At 47.6% G+C, this 14,594-nt stretch overlaps 1 protein-coding gene across 1 annotated transcript in view; it reads right to left on the bottom strand.

The window, feature by feature from the left end:
- Positions 1 to 13,886, bottom strand: part of LOC143793690 (hippocampus abundant transcript 1 protein-like) — a gene marked incomplete at its 5' end in the record, with an annotated part of 44,406 nt that extends 30,520 nt beyond the window's left edge. The window contains one exon of the mRNA XM_077280727.1: positions 13,146 to 13,886. Within this exon, the coding sequence (XP_077136842.1) occupies positions 13,146 to 13,886 (741 nt within the window). The remainder of the gene's footprint in view (positions 1 to 13,145) is intronic.
- Positions 13,887 to 14,594: the final 708 nt, after the last annotated feature.

Here is a 14,594-nt window from a genome sequence, read left to right on the forward strand (position 1 = left end):
ACTACGCGGGCAGTGTTATACACTACGCGGGCAGTGTTATACACTACGCGGGCAGTGTTATACACTACGTGGGCAGTGTTATACACTACGCGGCTCCTATATACTACATGGCTGTGCTATATACTACGTGGCTGTCTGTTACGTGGCCTCTGCTATATGCTATGTGGCTGCTATATTTATACATACATAAATACATATTCTAGAATACCCGATGCGTTAGATTAGGGCCACCATCTAGTTTCTGATAAACAGCAGCTTGTACAGCAAAGTGCGGTGGCTGCAGCAGTCCGACACACACAGGCTTCTGCTTCCACTACAGACACAGAGCTAAGGAGATTATAGCAGAAAATCAGGTTTCCCAGCCTCGCACGAACAGGTTATACAGGGCGAGTTTCTCCCTACCTCAGGCTCCTCTCCCATAGTTCTCCAGTCATGGAAGTCATGCAGGAAAATGGGAATTAATGGAGACAAATATAACAACAAAGTCATATCATAGTACATGGCTGAAAACATCACTGGAAAGGGGTCTGATCCCATCAGGAGGCTGAAACCAGGGCTGTGGAGTCGAAGGAGTCAGAGCCCATTTTGGTGGAGTCGGTGTCATGGAAATTGAGGAGTGGGAGGGTTTGGCTTACTCACTTCCACAGCCCTGTCAGGGATGTAAAGTCGTAGCCCCTTTTGATGGAATCGGAGTCATGGAAATTGAGGAGTCGGAGGTTTGGCTTACTCACTCCAAAGCCCTGTCAGGGATGTGGAGTCAGAGTCGTAGCCTATTTTGGTGGAGTCGGTGTCATGGAAATTGAGGAGTCGGAGGTTTGGCTTACCGACTCCACAGCCCTGGCTGAAATGGCCAATTTTTTCACTCAGAAAATATAACCCTTTCAATGCCTAACTCTGGATATTGTATCTGCTCAGGGGACATTTTTTTTTTTTTTTTTACCTTTCCCACATTCTATGCCCATTTACTTTGTTATTTTAAAAGTGGAGTTGTGTTAAGGGTCCACGTTCTCCTTTACAGCTCTAACATACATCAAGTAATAGAGTGGGTAGTCAGCCTCTCCGCCTCCGCTTGGGTCTCAGTTCTTTGGCTGAGGTAAACTGTCGAGCCTCTGAGCTCAGCGTTTGGCTACAGCGGTGATGTGCGCTGTCAATGTGACGTCACCGCTGTAGCCAAAACAACGAGACCCGAGTGGTCAGTTATTATTCCTGAAAGTAGAAAACACCTTTAAGGCCGAATTCACCCGACTGTGATTCATGCAGGACTATGCCTACGAGGCTGTTATTTCTGATCACATCTGTGGTAGGCACGGACATTGTGGTCCATACATAAGTTATACACAGATGTGTGAATTCATCTTAAAGGGGTATGCCCATCTCCAATATCCTATCTCAATATGTAGTAGGTGTAATACAATTACCAAATACCTCCAATTAGAACTGTAGTATAGTTTTTCTGGTTAGCCATGTCTCTTTTCCTCATGTGCAGGCATTGCAGGACCTTAGGTGTCCATTGTTACGACCACTAATATAGTGGCAGTTGTTAATGGTCGTAATGCTCTCTACCACTGCCTCAATCTGTGTTTGGCTGCAAAGGTGAAATCACATCAGCAGAGCTGCAACCAATCATTGAGTTCAGCGACTCTGCCAACGTAGCGTGCACGAGCCGCTGAACACAGTGATTGGCTGCAGCATTGTCGATGGGAAGGCACCGATGCAGCTAGAGACTGGGGCAGCAGCAGAGACTCAGCGCTTAATCTGAGAAGGATAAGTAAAGCTGTTTGTTTTAACAAGGAACTAAGCATATGGTAGAAAAGTTCTCAAAGGGGACAACTCCTATAAGCCTCATCAGAGATTAAAGGGAAGATGTCAGGCAAATGTCTCCAACCACTACTTTAGCAGTGTGGAAGATTTCTTTAATATGAAGGTGCTTTAGGTGACATACTAATGCTTCAGTGTGTGAAGAATGAACTATTACCCGGCAGCAGCATGTGTGCTAATTAAGCAGGACTAGTCCTGCTTTGGATCTTACAATCATAACACCCGGGGAGGATCCTGACCATCAAAGCATTGCACATGCACATTAGCTCCATCAATTAAGGAGTTCCGATGGATCGATATAGCAGCCGCGGGTCTACTGAAGACCTCGGTGTTTGTCATGATGCCGCTCTGTTGAAAATTAGCATGTGGCTGGCGTCCATAAGAGACCGTGTTTTTTTACTTTATATTGTAATACTGTGGTACTGAATTATATAAACTGTTAAAAAAATAAAATAAAGGGAACACTAAAATATCGCATCCTAGATATCACTGAATGAAATATTCCAGTTGCAAATCTTTATTAACTACATAGTGGAATGCGTTGAGAACAATACAACATAAAAATGAATAATGTAAATTAATATCCCACAGAGTTCTGGATTTGGAATGATACTCAAAATCAAAGTAAAAAATCAAATTATAGGCTGATCCAATTTCAGTAGAAGTGCCTCAATACAAGGAAATGATGCTCAGTAGTGTGTGTGGCCTCCACGTTCCTGTGTGACCTCCCTACAATGTCTGGGCATGCTGCTGATGAGGAAGCGGATGTTCTCTTGAGGGATCTCCTCCCAGACCTGGATTAAAGCATCCGCCAACTCCTGGACAGTCTGTGGTGTAACACAGATATGCTCGATTGGATTCAGGTCTGGGGAATGGGCGGGCCAGTCCATAGCATCAATACATTCACCATCCAGGAACTGCTGAAACATTTCAGCCACATGAGGCCTGGCATTGTCATGCATCAGAAGGAACTCAGGGCCAACCGCACCAGCAAATGGTCTCACAATGTGTCTGAGGATCTCATCCCGGTACCTAATGGCAGTCAGTGTACCAATGGCTAGCACATGGAAGGCTCTGCAGCCCTACAAAGAAATGCCTCCCCACACTATTACTGACCCACTGCCAAACCGGTCATGCTGAAGGATGTTGCGGGCAGCAGAACGTTCTCCACGGCATCTCCAGACTGTCACATGTGCTCAGTGTGAACCTGCTCTCATCCGTGAAGAGCACAGGGCACCAATGTTGAATTCGCCAATCTTGGTGTTCTCTGGCAAATGCCAATCACCCTGCACTGTGTTGGGCTGTGAGCACAACATCCACTTGTGGACATCGGGCCCTCATACCACCTTCATGGAGTCTCTTTCTGACAGTTTGAGCAGATACACGGATGTTAGTGGCCTGAAGGAGGTTATTTTGCAGGGCTCTAGCACTTCTATTCCTAATTGCATAAAGGAGGAGGTAGCAGTCCTGCTGCTGGGTTGTTGCCCTTCTATGGCCCCCCTCCAAGTCTCCAGGTATCTGCTCCATGCTCTGGCCACTGTGCTGACAGACAAAGCTACCCTTCTTGCTACAGCTCGCATTGATGTGCCATCCTGGATGAGCTGCACTACCTGAGCAACTTCTGTGGGTTGTAGACACCGCCTCATGCTACTGTACCTCTAGGAGTGATAGAAATAACAAAATGCAAAAGTGACCAAAACAACAGCCAAAAAGGGCGAGAAAAGAGAATTTTTCTGTGGTCACCACCGGCAGAATCAGTCCTTTATAGTGGGTGTCTTGCTAATTGCCTATCATTTCTACCTGTTGTCTGTTCCATTTGCACAACAGCAGGAGAACCTGATTCACAATCCATGTTGCTTCAGAACTGGGCAGGTTGGTTTCACAGAAGTGTGATTGGCATGGGAGTTACATTGTGTTGTTTAGGTGTTCCCTTTATTTTTTTTGAGCAGCGTAGTACAAGCAGATGATTGCAGATTCAAGTCCCTTTAGGGAAGTAAAATAAAAAAAGTATAAATGTTTTTAGACAAGTTAGGAAACAAATAAAAAATATAAAATTTGAGTCACCTCTCTTTTACTACAATTAAAAAAATATAAATAAAAAGCATACTATCAAAATGTATCAAAATAAAAACAAATTGACTTAAAATGCCTTAATGAGAAAAATTGATACATCAGGATTGCAGCATTTTCTTTGGTTTTCGCGGTACTGGAAAAAAAATGCAATATGTGATCAAAATGTATCTCTACCCCATAATGGTATCAATAAAAACATTAGCTTGTTCAACAAAAAACTAGCCCGTCGATAAAAAAATTAAAATGTTACCGATATCGAAACAGTGACAGAGGCAAATTATTTCAATTTCAATTTATTTATTTTTTTTTTTTTTACAAATAAAAAAAAAATTCTGAAAAAAAAAATGGAAAATAATATTGCCTGGTCATTTTTAATGCATACTGAGCACCAAATAAAATAATATATATAGGAAAAAGAAAACAACTGTGGAAATGCACAATTTCACACTTGGAATTTTTTCCTGTTTTCCAGTACGCTATATGGCAAAATGAATGGGGTCATTCAAAACCACAACTCGCCCCACAACAAACAAGCCCCGCTATGTGAACGCAAAGATGGGAGAAAAAAAAATAAGTTATTGCTCTTAGAAGTGCAAAAATGGAATAATCGCCTGGTCGGGGAGAGGTTACGGATATTACCAGAGCGGTCTTATTACAAGTACAATTATAGTTTTACAAACGTAGATTCCCCGGAGACTGTTTTACAGCACGCAGACAATGCCTTTCCTCACACACCCTTCCTCTGACCTCCAGGACAAATACACCTCTTCCTTCATTTCACCGTCTTAAAGGTGTTATATTTATACCTATTTTTAAGCTCTAACCACTTTTTTTTTGTAATTACCTTTACTTTAAAATTCCTACTATTCTCCCTATCCTTTAAAGGAAGAGGTATTCCCATCTCCAATATGTTGTAATAATGATGATATTAGCAAATGCCTCCAATTAGAAATGTAGCATAGTTCTTCTGATTGCTGCGTCTCTTTCCCCGTGTGCAAGTATTGCAGGACCTTAGGTGTCCATGGTTACAACCACTGATATAGTGAGTTACTTAGCTAGTTGCTAGTGGTGATAACCATGGATACCAAAGGTCCTGCAAATGAAGAAAAAGACAGTGAATCAGAAGAACTATACTACAGTTCTAATTGGAGGGATTTGCTCATATTATTATTATTATTACACCAACTACATATTGGGATAAGATCTTGGAGATGGGAATACCCATTTAAATCCTTATACTAGTTGCCGCCACTAGTCATAACTTCTGTTAAAACTGCTTGGTTTGCTGAAATGAGACGTGATCAGGGGGTGGTGACAGAACCAGGGAGGGTGACACCAGCCATGATGACGAATCGTGTCAGTGTGGTGATGAAAGCCATGAGGCAGCACTGCTGTCACTCAGACGGTTTCTAACACCGATCCCTGATGACGAACAGGGCGGCGAGGACAGAAACAACGACTGAAGATGCTGGTGGCAGGGACAGAAGCGGCGGTCACTACTCTATCATCACTACTGGGGCAGGACAACATTAAGAGACAGAAGCTGTGCTAAGTGACCACGGCGCTGCCCCCTGATGTCGCGCAATTTCAGGAGGGGGTTATAGACGCTGCAGAGAAGCGACTCCCCTCAAACGAAACATCACAGGAAGTAGAAACTTCATCAGATATAGGGTTAATTTATAATAAAGCAGATTACAATAGTGGCTAGGGCTTAAAGATAGTTATATGCAATTTGTAAATGGCTAACGGATGCCCTAATACACACATCGGACTAGTCTCAACCAAGCTCACCAGTATTGGCAAGTTTGGCCAACAGTCTGATGTGTGTGGGAGCCTCGGATAGTTTACTGCAGGGCTGTGGAGTCGGTAAGATAAACCTCCGACTCCTCAATTTCCATGACTCCGACTCCACAGCCCTGGTTTACTGTATTGAAGTACTGATCCGGCATATCCAATTTCGGTTCCCGGAGAGGAGCCACAAAAGGAGATACCAGCCCACGGCTCTCTGATAGAGCACTCAAGTGCTCCCGTGTATGGGAGAGCCAATCAAGAGAGCTGTCGGCTGGACCATCGGCTAACGGCTATCTAATGTGTATGGTGGGCTTTAGATTTATCTTCTACTTCACACAGATGGATTCATTATATCATGGGGAGAATACAGCCACTAGCTGCACCCTGTATATGCTGGTGGTGCTAAATCTAACAAAAGTCAGGTAATGATGAGGATGGAACATTTCACAAGGCCACAGTCCCATACTTAACAATACGGACGAGTGATGTGCAACACCTGGTCAAGTGTGAACATTAGAAGTCGCCTCAATTCCCCCATTAATGGCAATTTTCCCCATTACCTTCTTAATATATCAGTTCAGTCTGGAAAACTGCTGTCTTATAAAACCTGATTAAATCCAATTCATTCTATTGCTTGCCATGCTTTACCACAGACTTCATACTTCAAAAACTAAAAATAATGCTAAAAAGGGTAAAATGACACATATTAATAACAGAAAAAGGGTCTGAAGTTCTATACTCGCAGTCATGATATAAAGGGGTAATGTGCACACTTTGCGGAGTGCTCTGCGGGTTCTCCCGCAGCGGATTTGATAAATCTGCAGGGCAAAACCGCTGAGGTTATCCCTGCAGATTTATCGCGGTTTCCGCTGCGGGATTACTCCTATACTATTGATGCTGCATATGCAGCAATATGCAGCATCAATAGTAATGTTAAAAATAATAAAAATTGGTTAAATACTCACCTTCTGATGTCCGGATCTCCTCGGCGCTGCACGCGGCGGTCTGGTTCCAAAGATGCTGTGCGAGAAGGACCTTCGTGACGTCACGGTCATGTGACCGTGACATCATCGCAGGTCCTGCTCGCACAGCATCTTTGGAACCGGACGGCCGCGTGCAGCGCTGAGAGGTGAGTATATCATTATTTTTTATTTTCTTTTTTTTTTTTTTTTTTTTTTTTTTTTTACACACAAATATGGTTCCCAGGGCCTGGAGGAGAGTCTCCTCTCCTCCACCCCGGGTACCATCTGCACATTATCCGCTTACTTCCCGCATCGTGGGCACAGCCCCATGTGGGAAGTAAGCGGATCAATGCATTCCTATGTGTGCAGAATCGCAGCGAGACATGCTGCGGAATGTAGACCGCTGCGTTTCTGCGCGGTTTTTCCCGCAGCATGTGCACAGCGGTTTGCGGTTTCCATAGGTTTACATGTAACTGTAAACGCAATGGAAACTGCTGCGGACCCGCAGCTGCAGAAACGCTGCGGTTCCGCGGTAAAAACCGCTATGTGTGCACATAGCCTAAAAGTGGTTGCTTCTTTCGAGCGTACATCTTCCCCTTCATACATGATGGCGCTACACTACCACATCTACCAGCGTCCTGTATTCTGGCATCCCACCACGCAGAATAGATGTGTCCTCCAAGATTAACCAGGCTTAACCTGCGCTTATGAAATTACTTCTAGATCTATTTTTACGTCAGGATTAAGTAACAATTCGTGTATGATGGAGCACGGGTCCGGAGCCAGATTACTGTATGTGTATTCTACAAAGATACAACGCCAAATCTCACATGTATCTACAGAAGTCTATTCCGGAGCCGGGTGACAAATGTGCCACTTCAGTGTCAGCCCCAAACTAACAAGCCTCCTGCTGGTGTATGAGGAATGGAGGAGAAAAGGGGTGACCTGGATTCTAAGATAGCAGCAATGCTTCATCATCCCCAGGGCCGGGCACCCTGCAAAACTACCCCAGATCTTATTTCTATAACATACAAAACACACCAGCCAACGCGCCCTCCAAAGAGGCTACGTCTAAGTACAACATAGAAGGATGGAATTTTATATGATTGTATTGTGATTGTGCCCGTACACCATAGAAATGGACGGTCGATATTTATCCCTGCGGACCACGTATACATTCTCTTCGCAGAGAGGGGAGTAAGCAGCTAGTAGACACCTCAGCCGGCAGCTAAGGCTCCAAGTGCCTGAAATTCATCATGCCGGGCCAATCCGCCTTCCCACACCATGACATCTATCAAAAGCACAATAGACACCCCCTAACTCACTTTAAATGGTCAGTGGGCCTGGGCAACACTGAGTTAATAAGCAAAGGCTATGTTCACACGTTGCGTTTTTGAAGCTTTTTTTATCCAAATCAATAGCGGCTCTTTACAGGACCAGCAAAAGCAATGACATTTCAGAAATCTCATGGCCACACTTGTTTTATTCTCCTTACTGACATCTCTGGCATGTCAATTCTTCCAGCTTTTTTTTTTTTTTTTTCCACCATAGCATGCAATGAGTAGGTGCAAAAAAACAAAACTCTGCATTTTTAATGAATAAAACATTTAATTTAGAAATGATATACAATTTGGAACAAAAACTCTTTTTGTAAGCAGCTTCTTTACTGCCAAGAGGTTTGATCTGTAGAAAAACTGATGCAAAAACACAACATGTGAACACAGCCTAAGGGCCTTGACACGACATGCTGACCCGCTGCAGTGCATGTCACATTAGTCATCGTCACAGTCATTAGTCATATTAGTGATCGACAGGGTCCACGTGATGAAGAAGCCCAAAGATGTCATCTTCTGACATGTCCCAGTAACACACAAACAAAAGGAATCAGAGAGACCTGGCATTTAACTAGTATGGTGGAAATCGTCCAGTCCCCCACCCCGACCCAACAATCTGGAAGAGTCAGCAGCCCCCTAGCAGAACAAATAATGGCTGATGGTGTAGTGCCGATATTTCAGCATCTAAACACGCCTGCGGTCGTATTCCGGACTCGTCTTCTCAGTCGTTGTTGCGGTGGCTCTGAGGACGGCGTGTTTGCTCTACTCTTTCCAATATATATAGGGCCGGCCGAAGAATGAACATTACTTCTTTTAACTGCTTCAAGGTTTCCAAACCCAGAAATGAGACAGGTGCGCAGCGATGTCATTTACTCATGGCCACGCATTATGTTCATTGTTTGCCGCGTGCACCTACCGTACAGCGACCACTGGATGAAGTGCTCAGTAGCAATTAATCAGTCCCGGGAAAGGTCCTCTAAATGGCCTGCTAGGGGGGATTTATGTGCTGGAACTAGAGATTGCCATGGTCTGTCTCGCAGCGGCCTTCCTGGCCTGATCAGGAAAGTCTGGCACCCACACAGAGGCTATCTTAATTAGAAAAGCCTACAAGTAGGAAGCTACACGTCTAAATCCGTGTGCACGTCCTGCTACTCCTACATGGGGATTCTGCATTTACAAGCCGTGCGTATGGCGGAGAGGAAAGACAAACAGGAGAAATTCCCGACTGGCGGCCTCCTTCCTGCAGTGTCTGCCTCGTCCAGAATACCTGCCTTGGCAGACACACTAGATTATCATAGACAAGCGCTGGCGTAGGAATTACTTGTCCCCAGGTTCTGTGTAGACTTCAGCAACCTAAAGCCACTGTGTACAAAACAATAAGACATCCCGGAGGGGAGAGGAATGAGTGTCGCGAGCACTCTTGTGTAGCAACCTCGTGTCGCTCCTACATAACAACCATAGAGCACCGCAATCATTGCAAACTCTGCACAACACTTAATATTAACAGACCTAAATAAAAGGAATGAAGAAAGTGCAGAATGAAACTCCTTCAGACCCGGTGGCGGCCATCTATCTTGAAGAATACAATAGCTATAGGTAGGAAATTGAAATGAAGACACAGATGTGAACAGATCCCAAAAGATCTTCAGGAATACCTCCACGGTATCTATACCATTACATGGAGACAGTAAGCAGCCATGAATAACAGTCCTGTGGTGCCGTAATCTTCTAGGAAAAGGCCTGGATGGGTATTTTGGGAGGAGAAATAGGACTTTAAAGGGAATCTATCACTTGAGTCATGTTACCCAAAGCATAGTGGCAGAGTCCGATGAGGACCCAAGCCGGCTTCTCTCCGCCCCGGCTGACTTACAGCTCTCACCCTATGTACACAAGGAGAGACCGGTCAATCACTTGGAGCCCTGTAGGAGGAAGCCGGCCAGGGTGGCCCTGGATAGTCAGGTGTCTTCCTATAGTCCCAGGCCACCACGTCATATTATGATGTCTCTGAAACAATGCAGCGTTTCAGAGAAAAATATACCTGGCTGCAATCATTCAGCAAGACCTCCTGAACATCTTGGTGTTAATGAGGGCGGCCATACAGGCTACCACATCCATATGGAACAGAGTCACTGTTTGTTGGGCTCTCCATCAGGACTGTGTAGCCGGAGCCCATTTTGGTGGATTGGTGTCATGGAAATTGAGGAGTCGGAGGTTTGACTTACCGACTCCACAGCCCTGCTCTCCATGCATGTCTTGTGACTGTCACACAGCTGTGACATATGCAGCGCCGAACAGATGATTATTGGGAGCGCTCCAGATATCCGGGTTCTGATGCAGCTATTTGGTAAGCGCTATAGCTATTTGGATAAGGAGGGAGCCGAAGCTATTCGCTCATCCCTAATTATAATAAATGTTCTACAGACCTTGGACCCAACCTCATCCAGAAGCAAAACTTCGCACTGAACCAAGTCATCCCCTGACACCACAAATACCAGACTCAGGAGAAACAATTACTACATTAATGCAGTGTGTTCTCCAGAGATTGGGAGATGCAGGGAAAGCCATGGATAAAGCCAATGCCCAGAAGCAAACTTCATATACTAATGAATCACTACATTCTCCAGTGATTTCAGAAGATAAGGAGGTAACCTAATGCCTAATATTTCCAAATCAGGAGAAGAGCCACTACGGAGAGGACCTCTGTCAGCCACTTGCCAGGTGTTGTAGAAGAAGAAGGCTAGCACTCTACTTCTGTGGCGGTTATGGTGCTAGTGAACAGACCCAGTAGTCCCATCGATAAAATATATAAATCCCTGCACTCGTACAGGAGAAGGTTTGCTTCAAGTGGATAATTTATTTTCCTGTCGCCTCACTTTTCACCAATAAATTATCTACTTGAAGCAAACCTTCTCCTGTACGAGTGCAGTGATTATATATTTTATCACTTGCCAGGTGTTGGCACCGCCTGCCGAGCATGCACGAGACCTCTGTGAGCCACCTGCCAGGTGTTGGCACCGCCTGCCGGGCATGCACGAGACCTCTGTCAGCCACTTGCCAGGTGTTGGCACCGCCTGCCGAGCATGCACGAGACCTCTGTCAGCCACTTGCCAGGTGTTGGCACCGCCTGCCGAGCATGCACGAGACCTCTGTCAGCCACTTGCCAGGTGTTGGCACCGCCTGCTGAGCATGCATGAGACCTCTGTGAGCCACTTGCCAGGTGTTGGCACCGCCTGCCGGGCATGCACGAGACCTTACAGCCAATGGACACCACATCAGTAGCGTCTAACACCATCAGAAACGAGAGGCGCTGGACAACCCCTTCCTGGTCAGTCACAAGTGTCGCACTCTGAGTACCTAGGGATCAATGGGAGCTGAGACATCTGGAGCAATCAATATTTTCGAGGATCCAAAAGAAGTAAAACTTACAAAATCTTCAGCGCATTTTTCTATTTTCTAAAAATTCCCTGTTCCCCCAATCAGCGCTATTACTGACAACTCCTGACAAATCCTGAATAACAAACAAAAGAGTCGACAAGTGTGTCCATTTGTCAGTGTGCGAGCTTAAAACCCTCTGAAAGAATGTTAGGGCGGCTCCAGATCTTGGGTCTCATTCACACGAAATCCATGTCTCCATCTGTATCCCCAAACAAAAGGGGTTCCGACACGATCCTGATGGAGCCAAAGAGGCGAATAATGGGAAAGAAGCTTTATGTAGGACACTTTGGGCCCAATCTGCACTCCTTCTCGGTGGTGTCAATCTATCCAGGCGGGAACAAGGACGTATAAGTAGACTGAAGGCTCATACAAACGTCCGTGGATCTCGGTCCGTCACACAGGCCGCAATGTTTGCGGGTCTCTGGACCAGAGCGTGACGGCCCTCTAGAAATACATGATGCCGTCACGCTCAGGTCGGGAGTCTGTACATTGCGGTGTGTGATCATACCGAGATCCACGGATGTCTGCATGAGCCTTAAGACCGCCATTCCAATGGAAGCCCTGGGACAGACACATGGACGTACTGCCAAAGGCAATGTGAACAGGCCCTTACAGACTGCACTCATGAAAGTAACCAGCACCAGGGAGATCCGGGCAGCAGGGGAAGCCTGGGAGAGCCAGATGCCAGTGCTCCAGAGTAGGATTACACATCCCTGGGCAGGGTCTGGCTCGTCCGGGCTTTCTCTACTGCTGCGGCCCAGCAAATGGTATAGTCCACTGACTGGACAGTGTAAGGCTACTTTCACACTAGCGTCGTGCACTGCACGTCGCTATGCGTCATTTTGTAGAAAAAACGCATCCTGCAAAAGTGCTTGCAGGATGCGTTTTTTCTCTCCATTGACTTGCATTAGCGACATGCAGTGCGACGCATTGCCACACGTCACAACCATCGTGCGACGGTTGCGTCGGTCCGTCGCCACCAAAAAAACGTTGCATGTAATGTTTTTTGGTGCATCAAGACCATCTTTTCCGACCGCGCATGCGCAGCCGGAAATCCGCCCCCTCCTCCCCGCACATTACAATGGGGCAGCGGATGCGTTGAAAAACAGCATCCACTGCCCCCGTTGTGTGGCGCTTTCACTGCTTGCGTCAGTACGTCGCAACGACCCAATTCGTTGTGCGTCGTACGACGCTAGTGTGAAAGTAGCCTTAGGGCGGACTCAGACATCAGTAACAAACCGTCTGTGTACAGACTGGTCCCAGGTATCCTGACCTGAGCTCCACTGCCTCATATAAGCCAAACTCTGGTCAGGAGGCCCATGGCCAGTCCGGGCACCTGAGCCTTGCTCCACCAACGTCTCAATTCACCCCTAGAGCAGATCAGATTCACGCTGGGCAGTAGGGAACACCAAATGTAGCCAATCTGGCATGGAAACTACAGGGGCACCAAGAACAAATGCATATGGCAAGGCGGCATGTTCCACGTGCGGGACCTGAGGCCAGGGAGTCCGCCTGTGGCCACCTCACCACGGCACAGAGCACACACTCAGAACTAGCCACAAAGGATCAGCCGTAATCCCCAGCTAATATTGTGGTCACACCAGGAGCCAAGATCACACACGGCCCCGTCCAACAGCCAAGATCAATGCTCAGTGGCCACACACTGCCCTAAGCCTCAGGTGCCAGCCCCACACTGGCAGAGCAGCCCACCTGCGGCCCAGCGACCACTCACCGTGCCCCCATCCTTCATCAGGATCCTCTTGACCAGCATGACCCTGCTGCCCGCCGCCTTCTTCTTCTTGCCCGGGCTCATCTTGCCCTCCTCATCCTGCCCTCCGACCACCGATGCCCGGGTCACTATCAGGGGACCGTCGGCCGCACACTCCGCGGGGTCCAGGGCTGGGCTGGACGAGAGATCTATGGTGGCCACCAGCACCGGGTGGACCGAGTGCAGGGCTACCGGCGGCGGGGCCACTGGGTGCAGGGGCACCGGGCACAGGGCGGCCGGGCTCAGCAGGACAGGGTAGGCAGCACAGCGCACTGCTCCCGCCGTCTCCTCCGCGCCGGCAGGGGGGCACCGGGACACACACTGGCGCGCTGGTCCGGAGGAAGGCTCGGGCCGGTCAGCTCCGGTGCCCTCTTCCGGCCTCCTCTCGTCCTTTGAGGGATCCAGACTCCAACCCCGGTCCGATTGGACCTGCCCGCCTACACACTGACAGGCCGGCAATCTCGGCCTCTTCCAGCTGCGGCTGCGCACTCGCTCTACACGCCGGATGCGCGTCACCAGCCGCCCATAAGCCCGACTCTTGACGGGAGCTGCGTCACAGCGCTCAGAAGGCAGCCGGCACTTCTCTAGGGGGACGCAAGAGGGCGGCAGAGACACCGCAGCTTGACTGGGAACTATGGAAACGACGCACACGCGTTCTTGGGGAACGTAATTTGTGGTGACGGAGGCTGAATGTAGAAAAGGGCATTATCGGACCTCTTTTTGGATCCTAACGGATCCCTATTGAATACCTGATCAGGCGTCCGAAACCCCGCCCACCTACTGCAGAAACCCCGCCCACCCGCTAGGAACCAATTACATTAATGAGTCGGTGAAGTTTTGCTTAGGTGGGCGGAGTTGCGCCTGCCGAAGTCCTGGATTTTACGCCCAGTGAGAGCCATTAGGGATTTTAGTGGGTCACGGGGGTGCCGGCTCCCATCGTTCACAGCAGGGAGCCGGCTCTTTGTGTCAGATCGTTCGCCAAGGACTCATCACCCGGGCATTCCCTGAGAGCGCCGAGTAACAGCCAGGTAGCTGGCGGGACAGGGAGCGTAGTAACCCATAGCAACCAATCACATTCCAGCTCTCATTTCTCAGGGACACTTTTTTTTGCCTTTTTTTCATTTGTGTTCATTTGCATCTGTTTTGGAGTCACTTTGCGACAAATCACAACATTTGTCAGAACTATGCTCCAGTCCACCACCCCTGGGATGATGGTATCTACACTAGGGAATGTTTGCGCGGTGCTTACAGCCAAATGTGCACCTTTTTTGCTGTGGTAGATGTGAGTGCAGCGCCAGCACTCTGCTTCTGTCTCCGCCGCTGCTTGTGATAGAAGCCGTCGTCAGGTGGCGGAGACAGAAGCAGTCAGTGACACCAGTGCTGCCCAACAGCTTCTAGCATCGCTCCCAAACT

This window comes from Ranitomeya variabilis, chromosome 1 (genome assembly GCF_051348905.1).
Source record: "Ranitomeya variabilis isolate aRanVar5 chromosome 1, aRanVar5.hap1, whole genome shotgun sequence".
Classification (NCBI taxonomy): Eukaryota; Metazoa; Chordata; class Amphibia; order Anura; family Dendrobatidae; genus Ranitomeya; species Ranitomeya variabilis.